The sequence below is a fragment of the Salmo trutta genome, chromosome 1 (genome assembly GCF_901001165.1).
Source record: "Salmo trutta chromosome 1, fSalTru1.1, whole genome shotgun sequence".
NCBI lineage: Eukaryota > Metazoa > Chordata > Actinopteri > Salmoniformes > Salmonidae > Salmo > Salmo trutta.
In genome coordinates, this window is record NC_042957.1 from 62,221,092 (window position 1) to 62,247,399 (window position 26,308).

Here is a 26,308-nt window from a genome sequence, read left to right on the forward strand (position 1 = left end):
AGAGAACACACAGAGCAGTGTCAACACACACACGCACACACACACACACACACACATAGACATAAAGACACACAGACAAGCTTATAAACACACACACACACACACACACACACACACACACACACACACACACACACACACATGCTTACAAACACACACCTCTGTAGTATTTTGATGGCGTGTTCTGTGGACACCTCCAGTCCCAGGTTGTGCAGCGATTGTTGAATCTCCCCGACATCAATGCGCCCTGCATAAACAGTGAATCCCATCAGTGCCCACAATATGTAATATGTACATACAGGCATACAGTACAGTTAGAGCACAGTGATGTGTGTGTGTGTGGCTACTTTGTGAACTACATGCATTAATGTGGTATGATACTAAATACCATTCATGCAGTCATACCACACATTCGGATAAATTACCATACCAGTGCAATGTGACATAGAATGCTCTGTGCATGTATGAACAATTTAAACAGTGTTTTGTGAGTGAAAGGACATTGTATCCAAGTGGCCCTCCTACATATGTCTACTTATGTGTGTTTAGATCAGACTTAGGTTCAAATGCATGATTATTTAAGCAATAAGGCCCGGGGGGGTGTGGTAGATGGCCAACATACCACGGCTAAGGGCTGTTCTTATGCACGACACAACGCGGAGTGCCTGGATACAGCCCTTAGCCGTGGTGTATTGGCCATATACCACAAACCCCAGAGGTGCCTTACTGCTATTTTAAACTGGTTACCAACTTAAAAAATATATGTTTTGTCATACCCGTGGTATACTGTCTGATACACCACGGCTGTCAGCCAATCAGCATTCAGGCCTCGAACCACCCAGTTTATAATGTTATTTAAATACATATTTTCTGTGTGTGTGAATGCATTAACTGTAAGTCACTCTGGATAAGAATGTCTGCTAAATGACTAAAATGTAAAATGTAAATGTGTATGCATGTGCGTGTGTGAGTGAGGTGGCCATGCCGACCGTCGTGGTTGCGGTCCAGTGTGTGGAACATGAGCCGCAGTTCCTTCTCGTGGGCCCACAGGTACTGAGAGAACTCCTCAAAGTCCAGCAAGCCATCATGGTTGGTGTCACTCTCACGCACTATCTGCAGGAGTAGGATTGGGGTGAGAGGAGGGGTAAAAATAGCAGATAGGGAGGGGGTGAAGGGTCAAACAGTGTAGGGGACAGGGGGTGAGAGAGAGGTTGAGGGGGATGTGACAAGGTGAAAAAGTGTGGGGTGGGTTGGGGCCAGGGGTGAGACTTAGGGTAAGGTGAAAGTTTGAGGGGGTGAGAGGTAAATGGAGTGAAGGGAAGAAGCAGGAAGGAGTGCGTGAGAAATGACAACAAAGCCTATTGTTATTACCTTTTAAAGGTCAGTTTTACAAGATCATAACCTGCAAACATAAAACAATCAGCAGAACTGTTCTATATTCATCCTCTCTAGTGCTTCCTCAAACAAGGAGAGGAAGAAAGGAAGAGAGAGAGAGAAAGAAAGAATAGAGAGAGAACAAGAGTGAGAAAGGAAGAGCGAGAGAATAGTATAGAGAGAGAGCAAGAGAGCGAGAGTGAGAGAACCCCTACTCTGACCTCGTCATAATCCGCTTCACTCCTGTGCCCAGTGTCCAGTTAATCTTCAGTAACAGTCACATGCTACTGGAATCTGACCTGAACCAATGCACTTGACCAACACACACACACACACACACGGAAAGGAGAGATTTTGCTCAATCTTGGCAGCAACGTTTTCAGAATCTTGTCTAAGCCTATCAAGGGGTTCTTTCTGAGTCTGTCCGTCTTGTATTTTTTATGAATACATCCACAATGAATAAGCAGTTCAAGAATCCACAAAATCCTTGACATTGTTAATGAGATAGCGGGGAGGATTTGCATATTCTTATGAAATTCAAATGAGACTATCCTACTTATCCTTCCACTTATCCTCACCATTTCAACTTTCTGTCAGGTATAAATGCTTGAATTGTAACCTCTAAGTGTAGCTGATGGAAGCTGTCTGTATAACACATGACAAGTATAACTTTAAGTATGCCTTTGAATTGGCCCCCTCCCTCCATGACACAAATATAATCAGAGCAAAGTTTATTTAAGCATTCCCAAACAAATACATTCTGGTCTAGAGTGATATTGCCTGTGGTGTCTGAAAACTCCCAGAGGAGATTTGAAGGACAAGCACAGCTGTGGGTGATGACGCTTAGCTAAACTAGCCTACTATTTGAGTGTGGAGATAGTGCTAAACTGCTGCATGGCTGGGGAGGGATGATGCTATGTGAAAGGAGTGATGCTAAGCTAAACTACTGAGTGTGGTGGAGTGATCTCCTAAGCTAATTTCCTTTATGCTAACCTAAATTACTGATTAAATGTAACCTGAGGAGTGCTATCTGTGTGCTTCTGTGTAAGTGTTACTTAAAGCAAGTGCACTATCACCTACAGTGCCTTCAGAAAGTATTCATACCCCTTGACTTATTTTGTTGTGTTACAGCCTGAATTCAAAATTGATTAAATTGATTGTTTTCTCTCACATATCTACATACAATACCCCATAATGACAAAGTAAAAACACACCCCTGAATCAATTCATATTAGAATCACCTTTGGCAGCGATTATAGCTGAGTGTCTTTCTGGGTAAGTATCTAAGAGCTTAACACACCTGGATTGTACAATATTTGCTATAGATTTTCAAGCCGATTTAAGTCAAAACTGTAACTAAGCCACTCACAAACATTCAATGTTGTCTTAATAAGCAACTCCAGTGTATATTTGGCTTTGTGTTTTAGGTTATTTTCCCGCTGAAAGGTGAATTTCTCTCCCAGTGTCTGTTGGAAAGTAGACTGAACCAGGTTTTCCTTTAGGATTCTGCCTGTGCTTAGCTCTTTTTTCAATTTTATTTAATCTTTATTTAACCAGAAAAAGCCCACTGAGACCCAGAGTCTCTTTTTCAAGGGAGACTTGGCCAAGAAGGCAGAAACAATCAATACATTAAAGAATTAAAACATACAACAATACAACAACATGATCCAGCCTAATAAAAGCATTTACACTCCTCCGTAACATCCCATCAATATTTTAAATTCATTCAGTGGCACTAACATATCTAGATGAAGCATGGATTGTAGATTATTCCATGCATCTGGTGCACAAGAAGAGAAGGCAGTCTTGCCTAATACCGTGAATGTCCTGGGGACTTTAAGTAGCAACCACCTAGCAGACTGGGTATGGTAACTGCTGGTGATGAAGGAGACCAGACTACAGAGGTAAAGAGGGAGTTTACCCAAAAGGGCTTTGTAGATGAACACATACAAATGTATCTTTCTGCGCATATAAAGTGAGGTCCAACCTACCATTTGGTACATTGTGCAATGGTGGATGAGTGACTTGGCATTTGTAATAAAGCGCAAGGATCCATGATAAACAGAGTCCAGTCTCTGTAAGACGGAGGAGGTTGCATGCATATACAACAAGTCACCTTAATCAATTACAGAGAGAAAAGTGGCGTGAACAAGCTTCTTTCTAGCCATAAGTGGGAAGCAAGCTTTTACCAAAATAAAAACACAATTTCAATTTAAGCTTTGTCACAAGATTATCCACATGAACTTTAAAGGACAACTTGTCATCCAACCAAATACCTAGGTATTTGTAGGATGACACTTTTTCAATGGATAAGCCACCAGATGTGACAATGCTAATGTTCTCTGGCAGAGTTCTAGCTCTGGTAAAGGTCATGAATTAATTTTTTTGTATATTCAAGACCAGTTTGAGACCATAAAGGGAGGCCTGCAGTGACTGAAAAGCAGTCTGGAGCTCTTCAACAGCCTGAACCAGAGAAGGAGCACATTAATATATAACTGTAACATCTACATATAGATGTAACTTTGCTGGTTGCATCCAATTTCCCAAATCATTAATACAAATTGAGAACAACACAGGAGCTAAAATGGAACCCTGGGGCACATCTCTATTAATCTCAAGAAAGCTAGACTTGTGATTGTCAGTATATACACATTGTGTTCTGTCAGAAAGATAGTTCCTAAACCAATTTACTGCCCCTTCACTGAGACCAATGTTTCTGAGTCTAGCTAGCAACAATTCATGGTCAACTGAATCAAAGGCCTTTGATAAATCCACAAACAGAGCAGCACAATGTGGCTTTTTATCAAGTCCATTAATGATGTCATTTGCCACTGCCATAACTGCAGTTGTGGTGTTGTGCCCCGATCTAAAGCCAGACTGAACCCCGCTCAGTATGTTCTTTTCAATTAAGAAGTTTTTTTAACTGTGAGTTCACTAGGGATTCATAGACTTTGGCCAGGATATGGAGTTTATAGATAGGACGATAGTTATTAGCATCTGAGGGATCTCCACCCGTTAGCAGTGGGAGAACATAAGCTGATTTCCAAATGCTGGGTATGTAATTGGTCAAGAGATTAAAGTTGAAAATGTGAGCCACAGGTTCAGTAATAATACCAGCTGCTATCTTTAAGAGTTAGGGGTCCAGGTTGTCTGGACCTGCAGACTTTGTCGTGTCTATTGCCTTTAGTGCTTTATAGACCTCAGTATAAGACAGGCTCAAAGTTAAAATGGTTCACATGAGGGCCTATATCATAGTTGACTATAACAGAGCTTACATTAGAGGCCTGGGCCCCACCATTATCAAAAACTGAACCAGCAGATATGAAGTGCCTGTTAAAAGCCCCTACAACATGGGCTTTATCCTTCACTTCATTAGAATCCATCATTAAATGGTCAGGAAGGCCAGAGGATACATTAGAACCTGACACTGATTTAAATAGTTTCCAGAACTTGGCAGGGTTGTTTAGGTTCTCTGTGACTGCATTTAAATAGTCATCTGATTTGGACTTCCTGATCAATCCTGTGTATTTGTTTCTTAGCGTCCTGAAGGAGGCCCAGTCAACAGGAGTATTTGTATGTCTAGCTTAAGCCCAAGAGATGTTTCTCTTTCTAATTAATTCTGCCAAGTTATCTGAAAACCAGGGACTGTCCCTTCCATTGATTCTAAACTTCTTCACAGGGGCATGCTTATCACAAATCGACACAAATTTCATATAAAAATAGTCCCAGGCAGTGTCAACATCGGGAATCAGACTTACTCTGTCAATGTTATGGTACAGATCATGTAAGATCGCTTGCTCATCAAACTGTCTAAAATGTCTTTTAAAAATATAACGGGGTTTGGCTTTGGTCATTTTTGTTTTCTAACACAAGCAATTGCACAGTGATTACTGACATCATTACAGAATATCCCAGTCGATGTGTATTTGTGTGAGCTCTATTCCGTTTCAGAACTCCCTAGTCCTTGCCGATGACAAGCATTCCCATAACATAATGCAGCCACCACCATGCTTGAAAATGTGAAGAGTGCTACTCAGTTATGTGTTGTGTTGGATTTGTCCCAAACCTAATGCTTTGTATTCAGGGCATAAAGTTGATTTCTTTGCCAATTTCTTTGCAGTTTTACTTTAGTGCCTTATTTCTAAAAGGATGCATGTTTTGTTGTATTTTTATTCTGTACAGGCTTTCTTCTTTTCACTCTGTCATTTAGGTTAGTATTGTAGAGTAACTACAATGCTGTTGATCCATCCTCAGTTTACACCTGTCACAGCCATTAAACTCTGTAACTTTTTTTAAATCACCATTTGCCTCATGGTGAAATCCCTGAGCGGTTTCCTTCCTCTCAGCAACTAAGTTAGGAAGGACGCCTGTATCTATGTAGTGACTGTGTGTATTGATACACCATCCAAAGTGTAATTAATAACTTCGCCATGCTCAAAGGGTTATTCAATGTCTGCTTTTTTTTACCCATCTACCAATAGGTGCCCTTCTTTGTGAGGCATTGTAAAACCTCCCTGGTCTTGTGGTTGAATCAATGTTTGAAATTCACTACTCGACTGAGGGACCTTAGAGATAATTGTGTGTGTGGGGTATAGAGATGAGGTAATCATTCAAAAATCATGTTAAACACTATTTTTGCATACAGGCTAAGTCCATGCAACTTATTATGTGACTTGTTAAGCAGATTTTTACTCCTGAACATATTTAAGCGTGCCATAACAAAGGGGTTAAATACTTATTGACTCAAGACATTTCAGCTTTTCATTTTTAAGTAATAGGTTAAAATTTCAAAGAACATGATTCCACTTTGACATTATGGGGTATTGTGTGTAGGCCAGTGACACTAAATCTCAATTTCATCCATTTTAAATTCAGGCTGTAACACAACAAAATGCAGAAAAAGTCAAGGATTGTGAATACTTTCTGAAGGCACTGTATGTGCAAGAGGTCGACCGATTAATCGGAATGGCAGATTAATTAGGGCCGATTTCAAGTTTTCATTTTTCTTTATTTAAAAAAAAGATGTACACCTTTATTTAACTAGACAAGTCAGTTAAGAACACATTCTTATTTTCAATGACGGCCTAGGAACGGTGGGTTAACTGCCTTGTTCAGAGGCAGAACGACAGATTTTTACCTTGTCAGCTCAGGGATTCAATCTTGCAACCTTACGGTTAACTAGTCCACTGCTCTAACCACCTGCTTTACATTTCACTCCACAAGGAGCCTGCCTGTTACGCGAATGCAGTAAGAAGCCAAGGTAAGTTGCTAGCTAGCATTAAACTTCTCTTATAAAAAGCAATCAATCAATCATAATCACTTGTTAACTACACATGGTTGATGATATTACTAGTTTATCTAGCCTGTCCTGCGTTGCATATAATCAATGCGGTGCGCATTCGCGAAAAACGACTGTCATTGCTCCAACGTGTACCTAACCATAAACATCAATGTCTTTCTTAAAATCAATACACAAGTATATATTTTTAAACCTGCATACCCACCCACGGTTCACACTATTCAACAGCCAGTGAAATATCAGGGCGGCAAATTCAAAACAACAACTGAATTATGACATTTTTTCTCAAACATACAACTATTTTACACCATTTTAAAGATACACCTCTCCTTAATCCAACCACATTGTCCAATTTCAAAAAGGCTTTACGGCGAAAGCATAAAGTTAGATTATGTTAGGACAGTGCTAACACAAGAAAAACCACACAGCCATTTTCCAAGCAGGAGAGGGGTCACAAAAAACAGAAATACAGCTAAAATTAAGCACTAACCTTTGACGATCTTCATCAGATGACACTCATCAGATGACACTCATACATGTATGTTTTGTTCGATAAAGTTCATATTTATATCCAAAAACCCCATTTTACATTGGCGCGTGATGTTCAGAAAACATTTTGCCTCCAAAACTGCCGGTGAATGAGCACAATTTACAAAAATACTCATCATAAACGTTGATAAAATATTAAACTGTCATTCAAAGAATTATAGATAAACATCTTCTTAATGCAACCGCTGTGACAGATTTCAAAAAAGCTTCACGGGGAAAGCACACTTTGCAATAATCTGAGTACGGCGCTCAGAAAAATACATCAGGCAATACAGATACCCGCCATTTTGGAGTCATCTAAAATCATAAATAGCATTATAAATATTCACTTACCTTTGATGATCTTCATCAGAAGGCACTTCCAGGAATCCCAGGTCCACAATAAATGTTGTTTTGTTCGAAAGGCCATAATTTATGTCCAAATACCTCCTTGTTGTTTGCGCGTTCAGTAAGCTACTCCAAATGTAGGAAGCACGCTGAAAATTTCACAACGAAAAGTCAAAAAAAGTTTTATTTACATTCTTAGAAACATGTCAAACGTTGTATAGCATCAGTCTTTAGGGCCTTTTTAACATAAAACTTCAATAATATTCCAACCGGACGATTCCAATGTCTTGAAAAACGTTATGGAACACAGCTACCTCATCACGTGAATGCGCGCCACTGAACTCATGTCATTTTCTGAGTCACCAACTTCCTGGCCTTCTTGTTTGCTCTCTGTTCACTGCAAAAGCCTGAAACAAGGTTCTAAAGACTGTTGACATCTAGTGGAAGCCTTAGGAAGTGCAAAATTAACCCTAAGTCACAGTGTGTTAGATAGGCAATGACTTGAAAAGACTACAAGCATCAGATTTCCCACTTCCTGGTTGGATTTTTCTCAGGTTTTTGTCTGCCATATGAGTTCTGTAATACTCACAGACACCATTCAAACAGTTTTAGAAACTTCAGGGTGTTTTCTATCCAAATCTACTAATAATCTGCAAATATTTGACTCTGGGCCCGAGTATTAGGCAGTTTACTCTTGGCACGCTTTTCATCCGAAATCGAAAATACTGCCCCCTATACCTTAAAAAGTTCTAGGGAAAATGTGTCACCACTTGCAACAGAGTCAGGGTATATGCAGCAGTTTGGGCAGCCTGGCTCGTTGCGAACAGTGTTTAAACTATTTCTTCCTAACAAAGACAGCCAACTTCGCCAAACAGGGGATGATTTAACAAAAGCACATTTGCGAAAAAAGCACAATCGTTGCACGACTGTACCTAACCATAAACATCAATGCCTTTCTTAAAATCAATACACAGAAGTATATATTTTTAAACCTGCATATTTAGCTAATTATGTCATGGATTTATACCATGACATAATTACAAAATTTTCAAGTTTATTTTCTCTCTCTTTTGCTCAAATAACGGCCGCCATTGATTTCAAGAAATGTTGCATAATTTTTTACGTGGTTGCATCATATTTCTGTGCATACTTGGCATTGAAGCTTGCATTGATGCATACTTCAAATGATGCACAACAGAGTATGTATTCGAGAAGTGACCTCTGTGCTTCGTTTCGCATACATTGATTTGGACTCATACGCCGACCCTCCTGTGTTCCAGTTTACGTTCTCAGAGCACGGTAGTATGTATTTTGAGAAATATCCCTTGAATCCGGCGAGGCTCTCTGGCTCTACTGGGCTATGTGGCTCTACGGCTCTACTGGGCTATGTGGCTCTACTGGGCTATGTGGCCCTACTGGGCTATGTGGCTCTACTGGCCTCTGTGGCTCTACGGCTCTACTGGGCTATGTGGCTCTACTGGGCTATGTGGCTCTACTGAGCTATGTGGCTCTACTGGGCTATGTGGCCCTACTGGGCTATGTGGCTCTACTGGCCTCTGTGGCTCTACGGCTCTACTGGGCTATGTGGTTCTACTGGGCTCTGTGGCTCTACTGGGCTATGTGGCTCTACTGGTCTCTGTGGTTCTACTGGGCTCTGTGGCTCTACAGGGCTCTGTGGCTCTACTGGGCTCTGTGGGGACTTTTCTAATCGGTTTATGCACACCACAGATGCAAGGTGTATAGAATTTTAAGTGAAGAGAAATCCCCAATCATCAACTACTATCATAACCATATTATCTGGACTGAATGGAAAATGTCCTGCAAAAGGGATGACTTCAGTAGTCATAAATCCAGCCATTCTGCCAGCCAGGCTGAGTTGAACTCATGACATTGTGTAGACGCGCAGTGACACAGTAGTATCCCTGGTGATGACAGTTTAAACTAGAGGACTGTTTTGCTAGCACAGACTGAATTATGTCCTCAGATTCATTTGATGGCATTGAGGAGTTTACCACATCAGTCACCGGCTTCATTAATGAGTGCATCGACAACATTTTCCCCATAGTGACATAGTCCTGTTTTGACGCCTTGCCTGTTTGATGGTTCATCGGAGGGCGTCATGATTAGTGTCCCGCTCCTTGAAAGCGGCAGCTCTAGCCTTTAGCTCAGTGCAGATGTTGACTGTAATCCATGGCTTCTGGTCGGGATAAGTTCGAATCCTAGTACGAAACCCAGTGACGCAAGCCTACCAGACTAGCTAACTATGCTCGCTTCGAGGCAAGCAACACTGAACTATGCATGAGTGTACCAGATGTTCTGGACGACTGTGTGATTACACTCTCTGTTGCCGATGTGAGTAAGACCTTTAAACAGGTTAACATTCATAAGGCCGCAGGGCCAGACGGATTACCAGGACACGTACTCAGAGTATGGGCTGACCAGCTGGCAAGTGTCTCCACTGACATTTTCAACCTCTCCCTGACCCAGTCTGTAATACCTACATGTTTCAAGTGGACCCCATAGTCCCTGTGCCCAGGAACGCCATTGTAACCTGTCTAAATTACTATTGCTCCGTAGCACTCATATCTGTAGCCATAAAATGCTTTGAAAGGCTGGTCATGTCTCACATCAACACCATCATCCCAGACACCTTGGACCCACTCCAATCCGTATACCACCCCAACAGATCCACAGCTCAGGCTGTCTCTATTGCACTCCACACTGCCCTTTCCCACCTGGACAAGAAGAACACCTATGTGAGAATGCTATAAACTGACTACAGCTCAGCCTTCAACACCATAGTGCACTCCAAGCTCATCACTAAGCTAAGGACTCTGGCACTGAACACCTGTCTCTGCAACTGGATCCTGGACTTCCTGAAGGGCCGCCCCCAGGTGGTGAGGGTAGGCAACAACACATCCACCACTCCCTGTTCACCCACGACTGCATGTCCACTCATGACTCCCACACCCTCATTAAGTTTCCCGACGACATGACGGTGATCCCCAACGCCTGATCCCCAACGATCGCCTGATCACCAATGACGATGAGACAGCCTATAGGGAGGAGGTCAGAGACCTGGGAGTGTGGTGCCAGGACAACAACCTCTCCCTCAATGTCAGCAAGATAAAGGAGCTGATCGTGGGCTACAGGAAACAGAGGGCCGAGCACGCCCGGTTCACATCGACAGGGCTGTAGTGGAGCGAGTCGAAAGCTGCAAGTTCCTCAGTGTCCACATCACTAAGGATCATGGTCCACACACACCAACACAGTCGTGAAGAGGGCACGACTACACCTCTTCCCCCTCAGGAGGCTGAAAAGATTTGGCATGGGCAGTCAGATCCTCAAAAGGTTCTACAGCTGCACCACTTAGAGCATCTTGACTGGCTGTATCACCGCTTGGTATGGCAACTGCTCAGCAACTGACCACAAGACACTAAAGAAGGTAGTGCGAACGGCCCAGTACATCACTGGGGCCGAGCTCCCTGCCATCCAGGACCTCTATACCCGGCGGTGTCAGAGGAGGGCTGTAAAAGAAAGACTCCAGCCAACCGTCATAGACTGTTCTCTCTGCTACCGAATGGAAAGTGGTACCGATGCACCAAGTCTGGAACCAACAGGACCCTGAACAGCTTCTACCCACAAGCCATAAATAGTTAGTCCGGGTAGCTATTTGATTAACTATTTAACTATCTGCATTGACCCTTTTTGCACTAACTTTTTTGACACATCACATACGTTGCTGCTACTGTTTATTATCTGTCACTTTATTCCTAGTTATAGTATATGTACACATCTACGTCAATTACCTCGTACCCCTGCACATCGACTCTGTACTGGTACCCCGTGTACATAGCCAAGTTATCGTTACTCATTGTGTATTTATTACAACTTTCTTTTCTCTCTGCATTGTTGGAAAAGGACCTGTAACTAAGCATTTCACAGTTAGTCAACACCTGTTGTTTACAAAGCATTTTACAAATAAAATTTGAAGACTGAGGTTAAGATGTGTGTGGTGTGTGTGTGTGTGTGTGTGTGCGTGTGCGTCAGACACTGATATTAAGGTCAGGCGGGGTCAAGGCTGCACCAGGTTTGTGTTAGTCGTACCTTTAAAATATTCATACAGGAAAGTGTTGCTTTCCTGTCATGTACTGGGACAAGCAGATCAGAAAAGCATGCATCAGTATTGTGTTGAAGAGACAGAGTTTTCAGATAGCACTGGTGACAGGCAACTTGAGTTGGAGGGATGTGTGAAAATAGCACTGGTTAATGTTGTGTTGTTTTGAGTTAGAGAGAGCAGTGGAGTTTTGAAATAGATCTCAGATGTCTGGGTAATGGAGCACTGATCCAGTGCTGCTGATCCAATCTCTGCTGTTCCGCCTGTGGCTATGGAACCCTGACCTATTCACTAGACGCGCTACCTTGTCCCGGACCTGCTGATTCGTCTCCCTCCCCCGCCCCCCTCGACCTCTCTCTCTCAACCTCTAAATGCTCTGCTATGAAAAGCCAACTGACATTTATGCCTGAGGTGCTGACCTGTTGCACCCTCTATAACCACTGTGATTATTATTTGACCCTGCTGGTCATCTATGGGTTTCTGTATAAGCACTTTGTGACAACTGCTGATGTTAAAATGGCTTCATAAATACATTTGAATGAGCACTCTCTTTCAAGGAACTCTTTTAATATCTGTAGTAAAATGCCTCTCACTGCCTGTAGAACACTCTGCCTGCTTCTCCTGTGACATCACAGGGCCAAAATAGAGCAGAGACACCGGCTAGACTGGACCATAGCTCACAGCTCAGGCAGTTGAAGACTTGATATGAGAGGCCTATACACTCGGAATAAGTGAAGCAGGTTAGTTCCTGTTCATTGTACTAGTAGGCTATAAACAAATATACTTGTTTATAGTAAACACAGGAACTACACAGTTGCCTATGTCAGTACTTCTCAAACTGGAGTCCACTAGGTACTGAAGGGGTCCGCGACAAGATCAACAATTTTTTTACATAATTTTTTAATAAATCTTTTTTTTAAATCCCTAACTGAAAAACAATGTTTTTTTTTTTTATCACAGTGCTGTTATTACAAAACTACCACTAACAGGTCCTGATCATCATCATAAAGGGAAAAATGTATTTTGTTCAAATACTGTACCTAATGCAACAATTCTGTAATGTTAGTAAGAGATATACATCTTTCAAATGATTTGCCACTGAGTGGAGTGGCCACAGAGTGGCAAAGTGGTCTAAGGCATTGCATTTCAGTGCAAGAGGCGTTACTACAGTCCTTGTTTCGAATCCAGGCTGTATCACATCCGGCCGTGATTGGGAGTCCCATAGGGCGGCGCACAATTGGCCCAGCATTGTCCGGGTTTGGCCGGGGTAGGCCGTCATTGTAAATAAGAATTTGTTCTTAACTGACTTGCCTAGTTAAATAAAGGTGAAATTGCTAGGGGGCAATTACTTGCTAGGGGGCAATTACGTTATATCTACCGCAGTCATAGGTTTAATCTCAAACAGAACACTTACATTTACATTTAAGTCATTTAGCAGACGCTCTTATCCAGAGCGACTTACAAATTGGTGCATTCACCTTAAGATATCCAGTGGAACAACCACTTTACAATAGTGCATCTAAATCTTTTTTTTGGGGGTGGGGGGGGGTGGTTAGAAGGATTACTTTATCCTATCCCAGGTATTCCTTAAAGAGGTGGGGTTTCAGGTGTCTCCGGAAGGTGGTGATTGACTCCGCTGTCCTGGCGTCGTGAGGGAGCTTGTTCCACCATTGGGGTGCCAGAGCAGCGAACAGTTTTGACTGGGCTGAGCTGGAACTGTGCTTCCTCAGAGGTAGGGAGGCGAGCAGGCCAGAGGTGGATGAACGCAGTGCCCTTGTTTGGGTGTAGGGCCTGATCAGAGCCTTAAGGTACGGAGGTGCCGTTCCCCTCACAGCTCCGTAGGCAAGCACCATGGACTTGTAGCGGATGCGAGCTTCAACTGGAAGCCAGTGGAGAGAGCGGAGGAGCGGGGTGACGTGAGAGAACTTGGGAAGGTTGAACACCAGACGGGCTGCGGCGTTCTGGATGAGTTGTAGGGGTTTAATGGCACAGGCAGGGAGCCCAGCCAACAGCGAGTTGCAGTAATCCAGACGGGAGATGACAAGTGCCTGGACTAGGACCAGCGCCGCTTCCTGTGTGAGGCAGGGTCGTACTCTGCGAATGTGGCCCCTAAACCCTTTATCGAGTGGCCACTTGCTGTTGTGTTCGATAGACCTCAATCGAGTCTGCAAGTGGCTTGGCCAAAATGAGCATTGAGACGATGCGCACTCAAGATCTCAACTGACATTTATCAATATTCCAAAATTCTAAATCCATTCGCAAGCATTGTCTCACACAACCTGTCTTGTGCATGACTCACTCGCTATGAAACATGGGCACTGGGACAGATGCATGCGCTGATAGTGAAAAAGTTGTACAAACAAAACATCTCTCTACTCCTGCACAAAATATGTGCAAGTATATCGTCGCTAGTGATTTAATCGGCTGATTTAGCTTGTTGTAGCCTGCTTGCTGGTCGCTGGCTTCACTGACAAACACAGGGATTGAATGTTAGCTAGCTAGCTAAGGATGTTGGGAACTGCACTGATAAACACTGTGTAGCTTGTCACTTATCTACGATAGTTTCACAGATTGCTGATGAAGTTGTAGACATGTTCCCAGCAGTCAGTCCGTACATCAGCATGTTTTTAAAGCACCAATCGCAATGTTGTAACATTGGGTCAGCTAAAAGCACAGCGCACCAGCAGACAATAAGGGCAGAGCAGGCTGTTCGCGGATGTCGCTTGCCTTTCTCTGCCATTTTTCCAACTTGATGACGTATGGAGAACTTTATTATTCTAGATTTTTTAATTGAACCTTTATTTAACCAGGCAGGCCAGCTGAGAACAAGTTGTCATTTACAACTGCGACCTGGCCAAATCAAAGCAGTGCGACACAAACAACAACAGAGTTACACATGGAACAAACAAACGTACAGTCAATAACACAATAGAAAAATCTATGTACAGTATGTGCAAATGTAGTACGATTAGGGAGGTAAGGCAATAAATAGGCCATAGAGGCGAAATAATTACAATTTAGCATCGTGTTAGGGTTGACATCTATATAAGTATTATACTCCGATTTTTACCCCAACATAGTGTGAAATACACATGCAAACAATAGCATAAATGTAGGCTCATTTAACTGGGGGCAATGAGGAGCCCTTTCCCCCACGCGTTTCCATGGCAATTCTATTGTTTTGTTCAAGTTCGATTGACCTCTTTACCGGATCTATAGGACCACCATATACAACATACTGCATTGTGCATGTGGAATTGTATTATTTTTTCTTATTGTTTTAAAGGTCCCGCACAGTCATCCTATTTCCCAAGTAATAATATGAATGACCGAAACATCACCCATAACATTTTTACACTATTAAAATGCTCAGAATTGAAGAAATTGTACCCTTTCTCCCATCTCTAATTATCAGGAAGCCTGAAAGAACAGGCTGAGTGGGCGGGGAGCTTATATCATGAGCTCGCCTTGAATGACAGCTCTTTGAAACACCCTTGTGGTCGTTGCCAGGTAACAAGGTAAACAATGGGCCACATGTCAATGATGACCAGGTAAACAATGGGCCACATGTCATTCTGAGCCTAAATAGTATTCCTCAACCCATTTTCTCAGCAAAATGTTCTCAACAAAGCTGATAATGGACTGTTAGATATCAGTCAAACAGCAGCAATACACAATTGCATTTCTATTGTTTTGTAACTAATTACAGAATACTGTTCACTGATACACTTCTTCAGCAGAATTAGTCAAGTCTGAGTCCCCTAGAAGCTTAGACATAAGGGAATGTACATGAAAGGTTAGACATAAGGGAATGTACATGAAAACAGCATACAATAAGAGTACTGGACAATTGATTGGTGCCTCTGCATTAGCATTATAAATGACAATATGTTCAGAATTGTATGTATTGATTAGACATTTATTTGTTCATTTACATTAGGCAAGCATATCTGAAATATTGATCAACATGGACATTCATGAGAAATAAAGGTGAGAAATAATGGTAAGACATCATTTGACATAAAAAAATTAAATAGAGCCATAAGCCGCAATATAGGCACCCGGCTGCCCTACAGTGTACAGGACCCCATTGATTCTTACAATTTTTAACTCTCATCTCCCGTCCAAATGTTAGAAAAACGATATAAAAGAAAATGTGATATCATATCATGTAAAAGTAAATAACTTAGGCTTTGGGAAATGCAACCAACTACAGAGACTGATGGGACGGGATCGGGAGAGGAGGGGGACCCAAGTACCCCGCTTCAATCAAGCTGGCTTCAGTCACCCACTTGGCTTCAGTCACCCACTTGGCTTCAGTCACCCCGAAGATTGAAGCTGGAGGCAAATCCAGGTATGGCCTCCTCCTTGTCAGGCCTCTCACACTGGGCAGACAGGGGTTCTGGGATGGACAGCTCCTTGTCAGGCCTCTCACACTGGGCAGACAGGGGTTCTGGGATGGACAGCTCCTAGTCAGGCCTCTCACACTGGGCAGACAGGGGTTCTGGGATGGACAGCTCGCACATCTTCCCCATATACGGCACTGGATCAAGGGTGACCTTGTTGAAGAGGAGATCCAGGAGCCTGTCTACGTAGCCTGTAAGGGTTTTGAAAAGAGAAATGTTTGTTAAATTGGTAGTGAAATTAATTTCATTTTATTCACTGTTCTGAGTTATGACGTTATCATTTTGTTGATGTAGTGATCTACTCATTCTACAATGTGTTTTCTGGTGTTTTTGAAGTACTCATTTTGAAATATGCAATATTATTTAATATTTAACTTTTCAATGTTTGTATTTGGAATTTGTGTGTGCCTGGAATGCTCAATTGATTTGAAATGAATAATTATGTAAATAATAAATATTATTATTACAGTATTGTTAGGTCTGTCTTCACAGGCTTCACAGCATATCCCCCCTTCTTTTTTCTGTCTTCACTTGATCTGTCTTCACAGGCTTCACAGCATATCCCCCTTTGCCTTAGGAAAGCTGATTTTGTATCATGGCATTCCTGCTGCGGTGGTTGCCTGGAAAGATGTGCAAACCGAGTAGATGTTGAATTTTCTAAAATGTATATCATTAGAGCCCCAATAACACAAGCTACAGCAAATATAAGACAACAACCCACATAATTGAATGGCAGAATATAATTTTCAGGGGTAAATTACAAATACTATACACACCAGACCTCCTTTTGTGGACAACATTCCTTCATATCAGCTGTGTGCTGTCAGTCCTCAGACTCAATGTAGGGGGCTTAGTGATGGAAGACCAAAAACCATATAGTGACTTATCAGTTGTGTTGCAGAAAATATACCGTCAAAGTAGCCACAGTTACAGCCACCGTGTCAGACTCATACTTACATTATGGTCAGTGTATGCAAGACAAACTGATCCACTGTCAATGATGGTTCAGCATCCATCTTCAGGATTAGCTTCCTGGCAAGACATCAAATGTTCTCCCCAATTAATAAATCAACTTGCTGGAACTGTGCACTGCACACCGGTGTTACGATCCTGTCCACCCGAAATGAAAAGCAGCCACTGCTTTCGGATGTCTTCGTTCTTCAGAAAATAGTGTAATGTTAAATTATCCCTATGGCATCCAGTCACAACACAGTGTGTTTTTTCCGACATGATGGTAAGTAGTTTGCTAGCTATAAGTTACAACACAGATAAAAAGTTTAGTTACCAGTATCGTTCTGCCACGTTCTACTTGAGCTATTTATGGTTTGTAAACAAAGCCGTATGATGCGCACAGGTGATGGCGGTTTTAAGGCGTTACATATTTAAATGAGTTAAGATTACAAGCCGCTACCATTGGTGTATAACATTTACGGCCCTAAAGGGGCAGCAGGTAGCCTAGTGGTTAAAGCGTTGGGCCAGTAACAAAGGTTGCTGGATCGAATCCCTGAGCTGACAAGATAAACATCTGTCGTTCTGCTCCTGAACAAGCCACTGTTCCCCGGTAGGCCGTCATTGTGAATAAGAATATGTTCTTAACTGACTTGCCTAGTTAAATAAAGACAGAAGTAATCCCTGCATTCAAGTGTTTGATATGGGGGAGGGGACCAGTAACTTCATGATCAACTTTGTTAATGTACCGACTACAGTCATTTTTCACTGGTTTCATCCAAATATCCTCAAAGGTTATGAAAAACATGATGTTCACTGTTCGGACCTTTAACGGAAAAACGATTTTAAAAAATGTGTTGTTTAAACGTTAAGAAATGTAGAACAGTTGTCACAACAACAGTTTACACAAATGTTCACAAATTTGGCCAAGGGGTCTGTGGAAGAAGTTGGTGCAATAAAATAGAATACAATATTATTAATCTACAATATACCCATAGACACACAACAGGGCCTGGGAGGCTCACAGGGATCCACAGTACTCCATCAATGATTCAGTGCTCAACTAAAAACCTATTGTATTCCATCCAATTGTTTTTTACTTTTTACTTTCCATGGCTGAAGTATTGGTTAGTCTGGCCATGCATGCACTGCAGCAGTCATGAAACTTCTTGTATGCTATTTTTTTTTACCTCACTCTAAAGTCTGAGTTGTGTTCTGATTTTGAGGGGTCCCTGATGAATTTTACCTCACTCTAAAGTCTGAGTTGTGTTCTGATTTTGAGGGGTCCCTGATGAATTTGCTATCAGAAAATAAAAGTTTAGGAACCCCTGGCCTATGTCATATGATCCGTTTGTGTTGTTTGACAGGACATTATCGTTTTACTCCTTACTCAGCCAAGAACAAACACACACACACACACACACACACACACAATTAATGTGCCATGCAGGCTATAATTCAAGGGATACACGTCTATTGGGAATACCCCCATCATCACTATTCCTCTCACCTCCTCCGCGTCACTGCGAAGTAAACCGCGGGCAGCGAGTCCTATCCTCAGCTCGTTGATGTCGACTTTACCGTCTTTATTGAGGTCCAGTTGGTCGAACAGTTCGGCCCATCTCTCTCGCGTTTCCGGTTCCCTCCCAGGGTCCGACACACCTTTGTCTTGGTCTTGACAGCGAGCCCGGGTCCAACCAAAGCAGAACCGAGCCCTGCCTTCGCCCATGTGAATGGGAGACTTGTGCAATCCTGGTGGTGGTGGCTATTATCCCAACCTGCTGCAGCGAAGCAGGCGGGGAAAAATTGAAGGAGCGCTTTTTGTTCTAATCGTTACGATATCCTACCTATTCAAATCCCGGAACTATGGTATATCGAAATGGCACGATAGCCTTACTGAAATAACTGATGTTCTCCCTTTGTCTCATTACCGAGGCACCGGTTTAATATACCGAGTCGTTGCCGAGAATGTCAGTACACCGGGCGCGGTGTAAACTCTCGGTGCCTGTAATATTAATCCCCGTATCCGTTACGTATCTCGTGACATCGGCGATGATTAAATCCGTGAACTAATTCAAATGAATTAGTCTGTTGGTCAGGGGACAGGCTCTGCCTTTTGGATTTGCAGTGAATCCCCCATGCAACGAAGCGAACCAAGCTCCCGGTGTTCGTTATATTTTACCACAGCTACAGCTTTGTGCAAGCATGTAGGATACCCGGGTGGAACTTCTATGCTGTCATCTCTGACAACGTGCTCAATGCGGTGTTTGTGTGTGAGTGTTCCTGAGAGAAAGAGTTCCCTTTTACTTTGAATGGTTCGAAGTTAGAACAGAGTGGTTAGGTGTAGCTGTAGTAGTAGAAGCCTAACAAAAATCATCTACTTTCACCTCTGCAGGTCCATCCTCTCCTCCCCCTCTCTCGTAAGATTATGATGCGTCCTTCTGTCCATTACATAGTCGCTATCATTATTGCAGTTGCTCATATGACACACACACCAGCATCAAATCCCTCAAACTGTAATTGCAATCTAGCCTCTACCACACAACAGGCTACCGCAGCATCCTTTTAGCTCTTGGCAACGCAGACGCTCGTTGGCGCGAGCAATGTGGGTGCAATAATTGAATAACATGGAACATTAATGTGATCTCCATTTTCACAGTGAAAGTAAAGGGTGCTGTTGGCTGCCCCGTCCCCATTGAACCCATTCATAGCCTCTTATTGGGTATTAATAGATACATAATGGAGTTTGCACGCCGTGACGCGCCTCTGGCGGAAACCGCCCGGTCAGCATGCATGGGATATGAGAGATTATGCAGAGACAGTGGGAGGGAGGCTCATGTCACAGTTCTAAAAATGTTGACATGGACCAGTAGTAGCTCAATAAAACCAAAGTGGACTACAAGATTCTCTCTCTCCCTTTCTCTCTCTCCACCAGTGGCATGTCCAGAATATTTTGAATGGGGTGGCCAAGATGGGGCACAGACCCAGTTTAGTGGGGCCATAACATTTTGAACCTTATTCGATGCAAGGTGGAAATTTTCAATATAATTATGATGGTTCAACGCATTAAATACTTCAGCTTAGGCACATTTCCTTGTTCAAATAAATCATAAATCAATTCCAAAAATATTGTTGCAGTGTTTGCATTAAAATATAAGGGTATTAGCACACAAATAATTCAACAGCAGCAGTAAAATAACATTCTAGGCTATATACAGGGGGTACCGGTACAGAGTCAATGTGCGGGGGCACCGGTTAGTCGAGGTAACTGAGGTAATATGTACATGTAGTGAAACAAATCACTTTAAAAAAGCAGGTTAAGTAGGTCACCTGCTCACATGAGTCTACTCTAAAATAAGTCCAGCATCCGACCAGTGCACTGTGCACACGCCATTTGAATGGTAAGGGACATCTATTACAACACCATAAGTGTAATGACATTCAGCCTACAAAGTGGCACGTATTCATGGATGCCAATTGAGGCCAGGATTCCACCAAAAATGTAACAATAAAAAAAGAGAAAAACATCTTATTAATCATTCTTGTCTATCCGTGTTTCATAATTTTCCACCAGTTCACAAGAAGCTGAATCTATTTCACCAGAGAAAGCATCCGGGCGAGACAAACAGCTCTCCTCTGTCACAGTATCTGTAGCCCATGTATCTGATGCTGTCGGGCCAAAAAGAATATGACCTGTCACACCCTTTTTGGCCAGACAGTATCATATACATGAGGCACACACACTAAGATAGAGGGTCGCTGTTTCAAAATCAAATACAATCAAATGTTATTGGTAACATACACATGTTTAGCAGATGTTATTGCAGGTGTAGTGAAATGCTTTCTCTGGTGAGATGGATGAGTCTTGCTGTCGGTGTGCATCTTCGTCGAAACTATCAATATTTTCAGAGGTGACCATTTCAGAGGGGGCCAATCAAATTTTAGTTGGGGGGCATGGCCACTCCATATCTCTCTATCCCCGTCTCTCTCTTACTCCCTCCTGCTCTCTCTCCACATCTCTCTCTCCCCGTCTCTCTCTTACTCCCTCCTGCTCTCTCTCCACATCTCTCTCTTACTCCCTCCTGCTCTCTCTCTCTTACTCCCTCCGGCTCTCTCTCCACATCTCTCCCCGTCTCTCTCTTACTCCCTCCTGTTCTCTCTCCACATCTCTCTCCACATCTCTCTCTCCCCGTCTCTCTTACTCCCTCCTGCTCTCTCTCCACATCTCTCTCTCCTTTTCTCTCTCTCGCTCTCTCTCTCTTTCTCTCCCACACACATGCACAGAGGGTATCACCTTGTGAACAGCTTGATGTGACTGTCTGCAGCTGCCACCTATTATAGTCCTGTCTGATCTCTTCCCTTACCAGAACAGCCATTAAACCATGGGCCTCTCTGTGAAATGAAGTCTCACTATATCCTACAGTAGTGTATTAGAGTATGGGACATATATTGCTATATTATAATATCCCAGACTTTATGATTGCACAGGTGCAATTTAGAACCTGAAAGGGTTAGTCGGCTGTCCCCATAGGAAAACTCATTGGAGAACCCCTTTCGATTCCAGGTACAACCCTTTTGGTTCCAGTTAGAACCTTTTTGGGTTCCATATAGAAGCCTTTTCACAGAGGGTTCGACATGGAACCCAAAAAGATTCCAGCCGGAACCAAAAAAGGTTCTACCTGGAACTAAAAAGGTTTCTCCTATGGAGACAGCCAAAGAACCCTTTTGGAACCCTTTTTTCAAGGAGTGTAGGCTGTAAGATCCGCTGGTATTAAGTTGGTGTACCTGAGCAAAAGATGAAACAAGGAAAACCAGATACAATCTAGCTAATATGTAAGTAAGTCTGTAGGCTACAGGATTTGATTAGATAAAATGAAACCTCACCAACTGCAATACTTTAGCAGTGTGATAACTGTGATGAATAGCAGCCTAGTGTTGATAGCAGGAACTTGTTGTGTTCCATCATCACTGAGGCAACTCTCCAGTCCCACAACAAAGGCCTTCTCCCCCTCTAGAGTCAAGGGTACATCTCAATAGTCTCAAGTGGCCTTCTCTCCTCAACTCCTTTCCTTCTGCTGAACTTCTCTTTAGCTACTCTGTGCATCTCAATTGTCTATAGCGGCTTCCTCTCCTCGTCTTATTTCCCGGCACTGTGGTGAAAGTGCATGACAGGTGCGAGAAAATACCTGGTGGACATCCATTATATACAGAAGCTTTCACCAATCCTGTCCATAGATTCAGTGTAAATGAAAGGGAGGAGATGAGGAAAGGCAGCCACTTTATCCTGTTGAGATTCATCCTAAACCTGAATAGAGCTTGACCCCGAGGCTCTGGCCACGATCGTGACGACACCATGAGGAGTGAGGACTGCTGAGGACTGCTGCTCTGAAGCGAAGCACCGAAGAACAGACTCACGCCTCGGTGAGCAGCAATGCATGCGGATATAACTAACTATTTTCACAGAAGGGTTTTAATTTGGCGTTTACTGGACTCCAGTGTAAATTGCTTTCTCGGTTGCCCTGGTGCCATTGAGATGGATGTTGTACGCTGTCAGGGGTGAGTTTGGTCAAATGCACAGACACAGACACGCACGCATTTTTTCACACACACACACACACACACACACACACACACACACACACACACACACACACACACACACACACACACACACAGGTTGTGTGGTGGGCGTGCAGAGAGTGTGCTTTGGATCTGCATATCAAACAGCAGGTCATGGCTAGTTCCTTCGTGGCTAAGGAGTAAATTGTGGCAAGACACATTTGTTCAGTGTATTTCATGGTTCCCTGGCTCCAAGAAATTTGGTAACCAGCCTGCTACCGCATTTGAATGAGATTGGATTTGGAAAGTGAGCGCAATTACAACTGTAATCCTCTTGGGGTCCCTAAAGTATGACAAACTGCCAAGAACCAACAGTGTTCAGATGATGGAATGAATACAGTTAGCTATATTACATTGAGCCTAATTCACTCAGAGTAGTGTTTAAGGACTTCCTCTTGCTCAGATAAGACTACAATATCCTAACTGATATTCTCTTCTCATTCTTCTGACTGCTCTGTCCACTTTCTTCACAGTACTTATTTATTATAAACTCATTATAACGTTCTTCCCTTTATTGTTAGTCGCTATATTCCTCTCCCTTTCTTGCTCTCTCCTTCTCTTTTTGAGTCTCTTCCATTATTATTTCCCCCTTTTCTGTTACTTTTTCCATCTCTCTCTCTTTCCCTCTCCCTCTCTCATTCATTCTCTCTGTTTATCTTGCTGTCATGGACACAAAGTGAATGGCTCTCTGTCTTTCCATGTAGAGTGTGAGCCAGTGTGTGATCACAGCACACCTCTCCACACTCTAATGACCCCTGGGTGCATAGTATATAAAGCCATCCCACTGGGCTTTACAGCAATGGCCAGCTAGCATGTGGTCATATACAAATACAGATTCAAACATACCGGTATACACAGACAAACGGGTGGACGGGCGATGGACACACACACAAATACACAGAACATTCCTGTTCATACACATAAAGGTATCTCACGGTGCTTTAGATGATTGGCCATCTGTCAGCAGGAGGGTGAGTGGTGTTGATTTTGGGGTTCCTAGGGGTAACCGCTATTCATCAACATTACTGTCACGGTTGTCGTCGGTGAAGGAGGACCAATACGCAGCAGGTACGTGTATGCTCATCTTGATTTTTATTAACTACAAAAATGAACATACAAAATAACGAAACGAACAACTATAAACAGTCTGGTAAAGCATACGGCTTACACACAGAACAATCACCCACGAATAACAAACACACCCTAATATATGGGACTCTCAATCAAAGGCAGATAGACACCACCTGCCTTCAACTGAGAGTCCCAACCCCAATCAGCACAACATAGAAACACACTCACCAGACTACACATAGAAATACATAAACATAGAACATCAACCCAAAACCCCGGAAATACTAAATCAAACCCCCCTTTGAACAAACACACCACCCTGAACCACATAAAACAAATACCCCCGCCACGCCCTGACCAAACTACAAAACAATTAACCTTATATACTGGCCAGGACGTGACAATTACTACCAACTGAACAGACAGACACAATGACACAGACTCAAAATCATCACCACCAACATTATTGCAGTCATCATCAATATCACTATAATTATTTTTATCATTATAATTATCAACATCGCCATCATTTTAATATTTATTTTTAACCAAATCCCCATACTTATGGGCTACAGTTGTTTAACCATAACCTACACTGAACAAAAATATAAATGCAACATGTAAAGTGTTGGACCCATGATTCATGAGCTGAAATAAAAGATCCCAGAAATGCACAAAAAGCTTATTTGTCTCAAGCTTTGTGCACAAATTTGCTTACATCCCTGTTAGTGAGCATTTCTCCTTTACTAAGATAATCCATCCACCTGATAGGCATGGCATATCAAGAAGCTAACCAAACAGGATAATCAAACCAACAGGTGCACCTTGTGCTGGGGACAATAAATGGCCACTTTAAAATGTGAAGTTTTGTCACACAACACAATGCCACAGATGTCTCAAGTTCTGAGGGAGCATCCATTTGTGTCCACCAGAGATGTTGCCAGATAATTACATTTTAATTTCTCTACCATAAGCTGCCTCCAACGTTGTTTTAGAGAATTTGGCAGTACGTCCAAGAGACCACAGACCACTTGTATGACGTTGTGGGGGTGGGCGATTTGCTGATGTCAACATTGTGAACAGAGTGCCCCATGATGGCAGTGTGGTTATGGTATGGGAAGGCATAAACTATAGATGAATATCTCTTGAAAACACCCGTCATAACAGATTTTAAATTAACTTTACAGGGTAATCACACTTTGAGATAAAAGGGGATGCGATACTCAGAAAATGAGCTAGAAAGCCTAGCTCGTCGCCATCTTGGAACAATCGCACATCACATCTGATCTTGTATAATATTGCCAATAATCCCTCACCTTTAGTTGTCTTCATCAGAAAGCACTTCCAGGAATCCCAGGTCCACGACAAATGTATTTTCGGTCGAAAAAGTCCATCCTTTATGTTCCATTAGCTTGCTGTTGTTAGCGCGTCCTAAGGCTGTAACCAAATGTTGATCCGTGCGCGGCACTTGGCTAACGAAAAATGACTATTTTCCCTTCGTTAGGTTCGTTCAAACATGTCAAACGTTGTATAACATTAATCTTCAGGGCCTGTTTCAACAAGAGAGCCAATCAGATTCGAGTGGGACGATTTCATTGTGTTTCAAAACGTTTCCAAAGGTGGGGGCAGACACGGCCGCCGACGTCACAATGCTGATGGCCCTCCTACTGTGACCAATTGCCACATCGTCTCCTGCACTGAGTTTCGACAGCAGAAGCTTCAAAACACTTTGTAAAGACTGGGGACATCTAGTGGATGTACTGGAAAGTGCTCAATTATCATTTTTTCACGTTGTGAATTACAGGGAAGGCTGTGAAGTCGAGTCCACAATTCAGAATCCCACTTCCTGGTTCAATCGGTCGCGGGGTTTTGACTGCCATACGAGTTCTGTTATACTCACAGACACCATTCAAACAGTTTCAGAAACTTTAGGGTGTTTTCTATCCATATAAAATAAGTATATGCATGTCCTAGCTTCTGAGTTTGATTAGTAGGCCGTTGAAAATGGGAACGAATTTTTTCCAAAATGCGCTGTGGCGCCCCCAGTGGTAGGATATACGCAAGAAATTGTTGTGTGTTGCGTTATTATTTTTGTTCAGTATACATATCGTGGCATGTCACACTGTTGTGAATTCAGTTGCCATCTGTCCTTTTTAAGAGCCTGTCCATGGGACATTATAGTGAATGTGTGTGTTTGTAGCCCATTGCATAAATTATAACCCTAGCTGAGATGAGATGGCGCCGGAGAGGATGGCAGCCATTTTATTGGCTCTTAACCAACAGTGCAATTTTGTTAGTTTGTTTGCATTGTTTGTAACTTATTTTGTACATAATGTTGCTGCTTCCGTCTCTTATGACTGAAAAGAGCTTCTGGACATCAGAACAGCGATTACTCACCTTGAATTGGACAAATACTTTTTTTTATGTTGTCGGACTGGAAGGATATACTCAAAATACCCGAACAAGCCCTCATCCCCGTCATTCGTTGGAGAAAGAAACTGAGATTTTGCGGAAAGAGATTGGGGTGCGTTCTGAGGATCAGGCGACGAGTGGCTAATCTGCCTTTGCCATCCGTACTGTTAGCCAACATTCAATCAC

At 42.7% G+C, this 26,308-nt stretch overlaps 1 protein-coding gene and 1 long non-coding RNA gene across 3 annotated transcripts in view; both read right to left on the minus strand.

The window, feature by feature from the left end:
- LOC115204545 (calcium-binding mitochondrial carrier protein SCaMC-3) overlaps positions 1-19,428 on the minus strand; it is a 28,162-nt gene extending 8,734 nt beyond the window's left edge. The window contains exons 1-3 of the mRNA XM_029770211.1: positions 18,531-19,428; positions 990-1,113; positions 160-247 (exon numbers count right to left, since the gene is read on the minus strand). Of these exons, the coding sequence (XP_029626071.1) occupies positions 160-247; positions 990-1,113; positions 18,531-18,749 (431 nt within the window). The 5' untranslated portion in view covers positions 18,750-19,428. The remainder of the gene's footprint in view (positions 1-159; positions 248-989; positions 1,114-18,530) is intronic.
- LOC115204554 (uncharacterized) lies at positions 14,932-17,566 on the minus strand. 2 transcript variants are annotated; one of them, XR_003880386.1, is made up of 3 exons: positions 17,030-17,566; positions 16,540-16,921; positions 14,932-16,263 (listed from the first exon to the last, which is right to left on the minus strand). It is a non-coding gene; the product is annotated as an uncharacterized LOC115204554 (long non-coding RNA). The 2 variants fall into 2 exon arrangements; XR_003880385.1 differs by having other exon boundaries at positions 16,540-17,566.
- Positions 19,429-26,308: the final 6,880 nt, after the last annotated feature.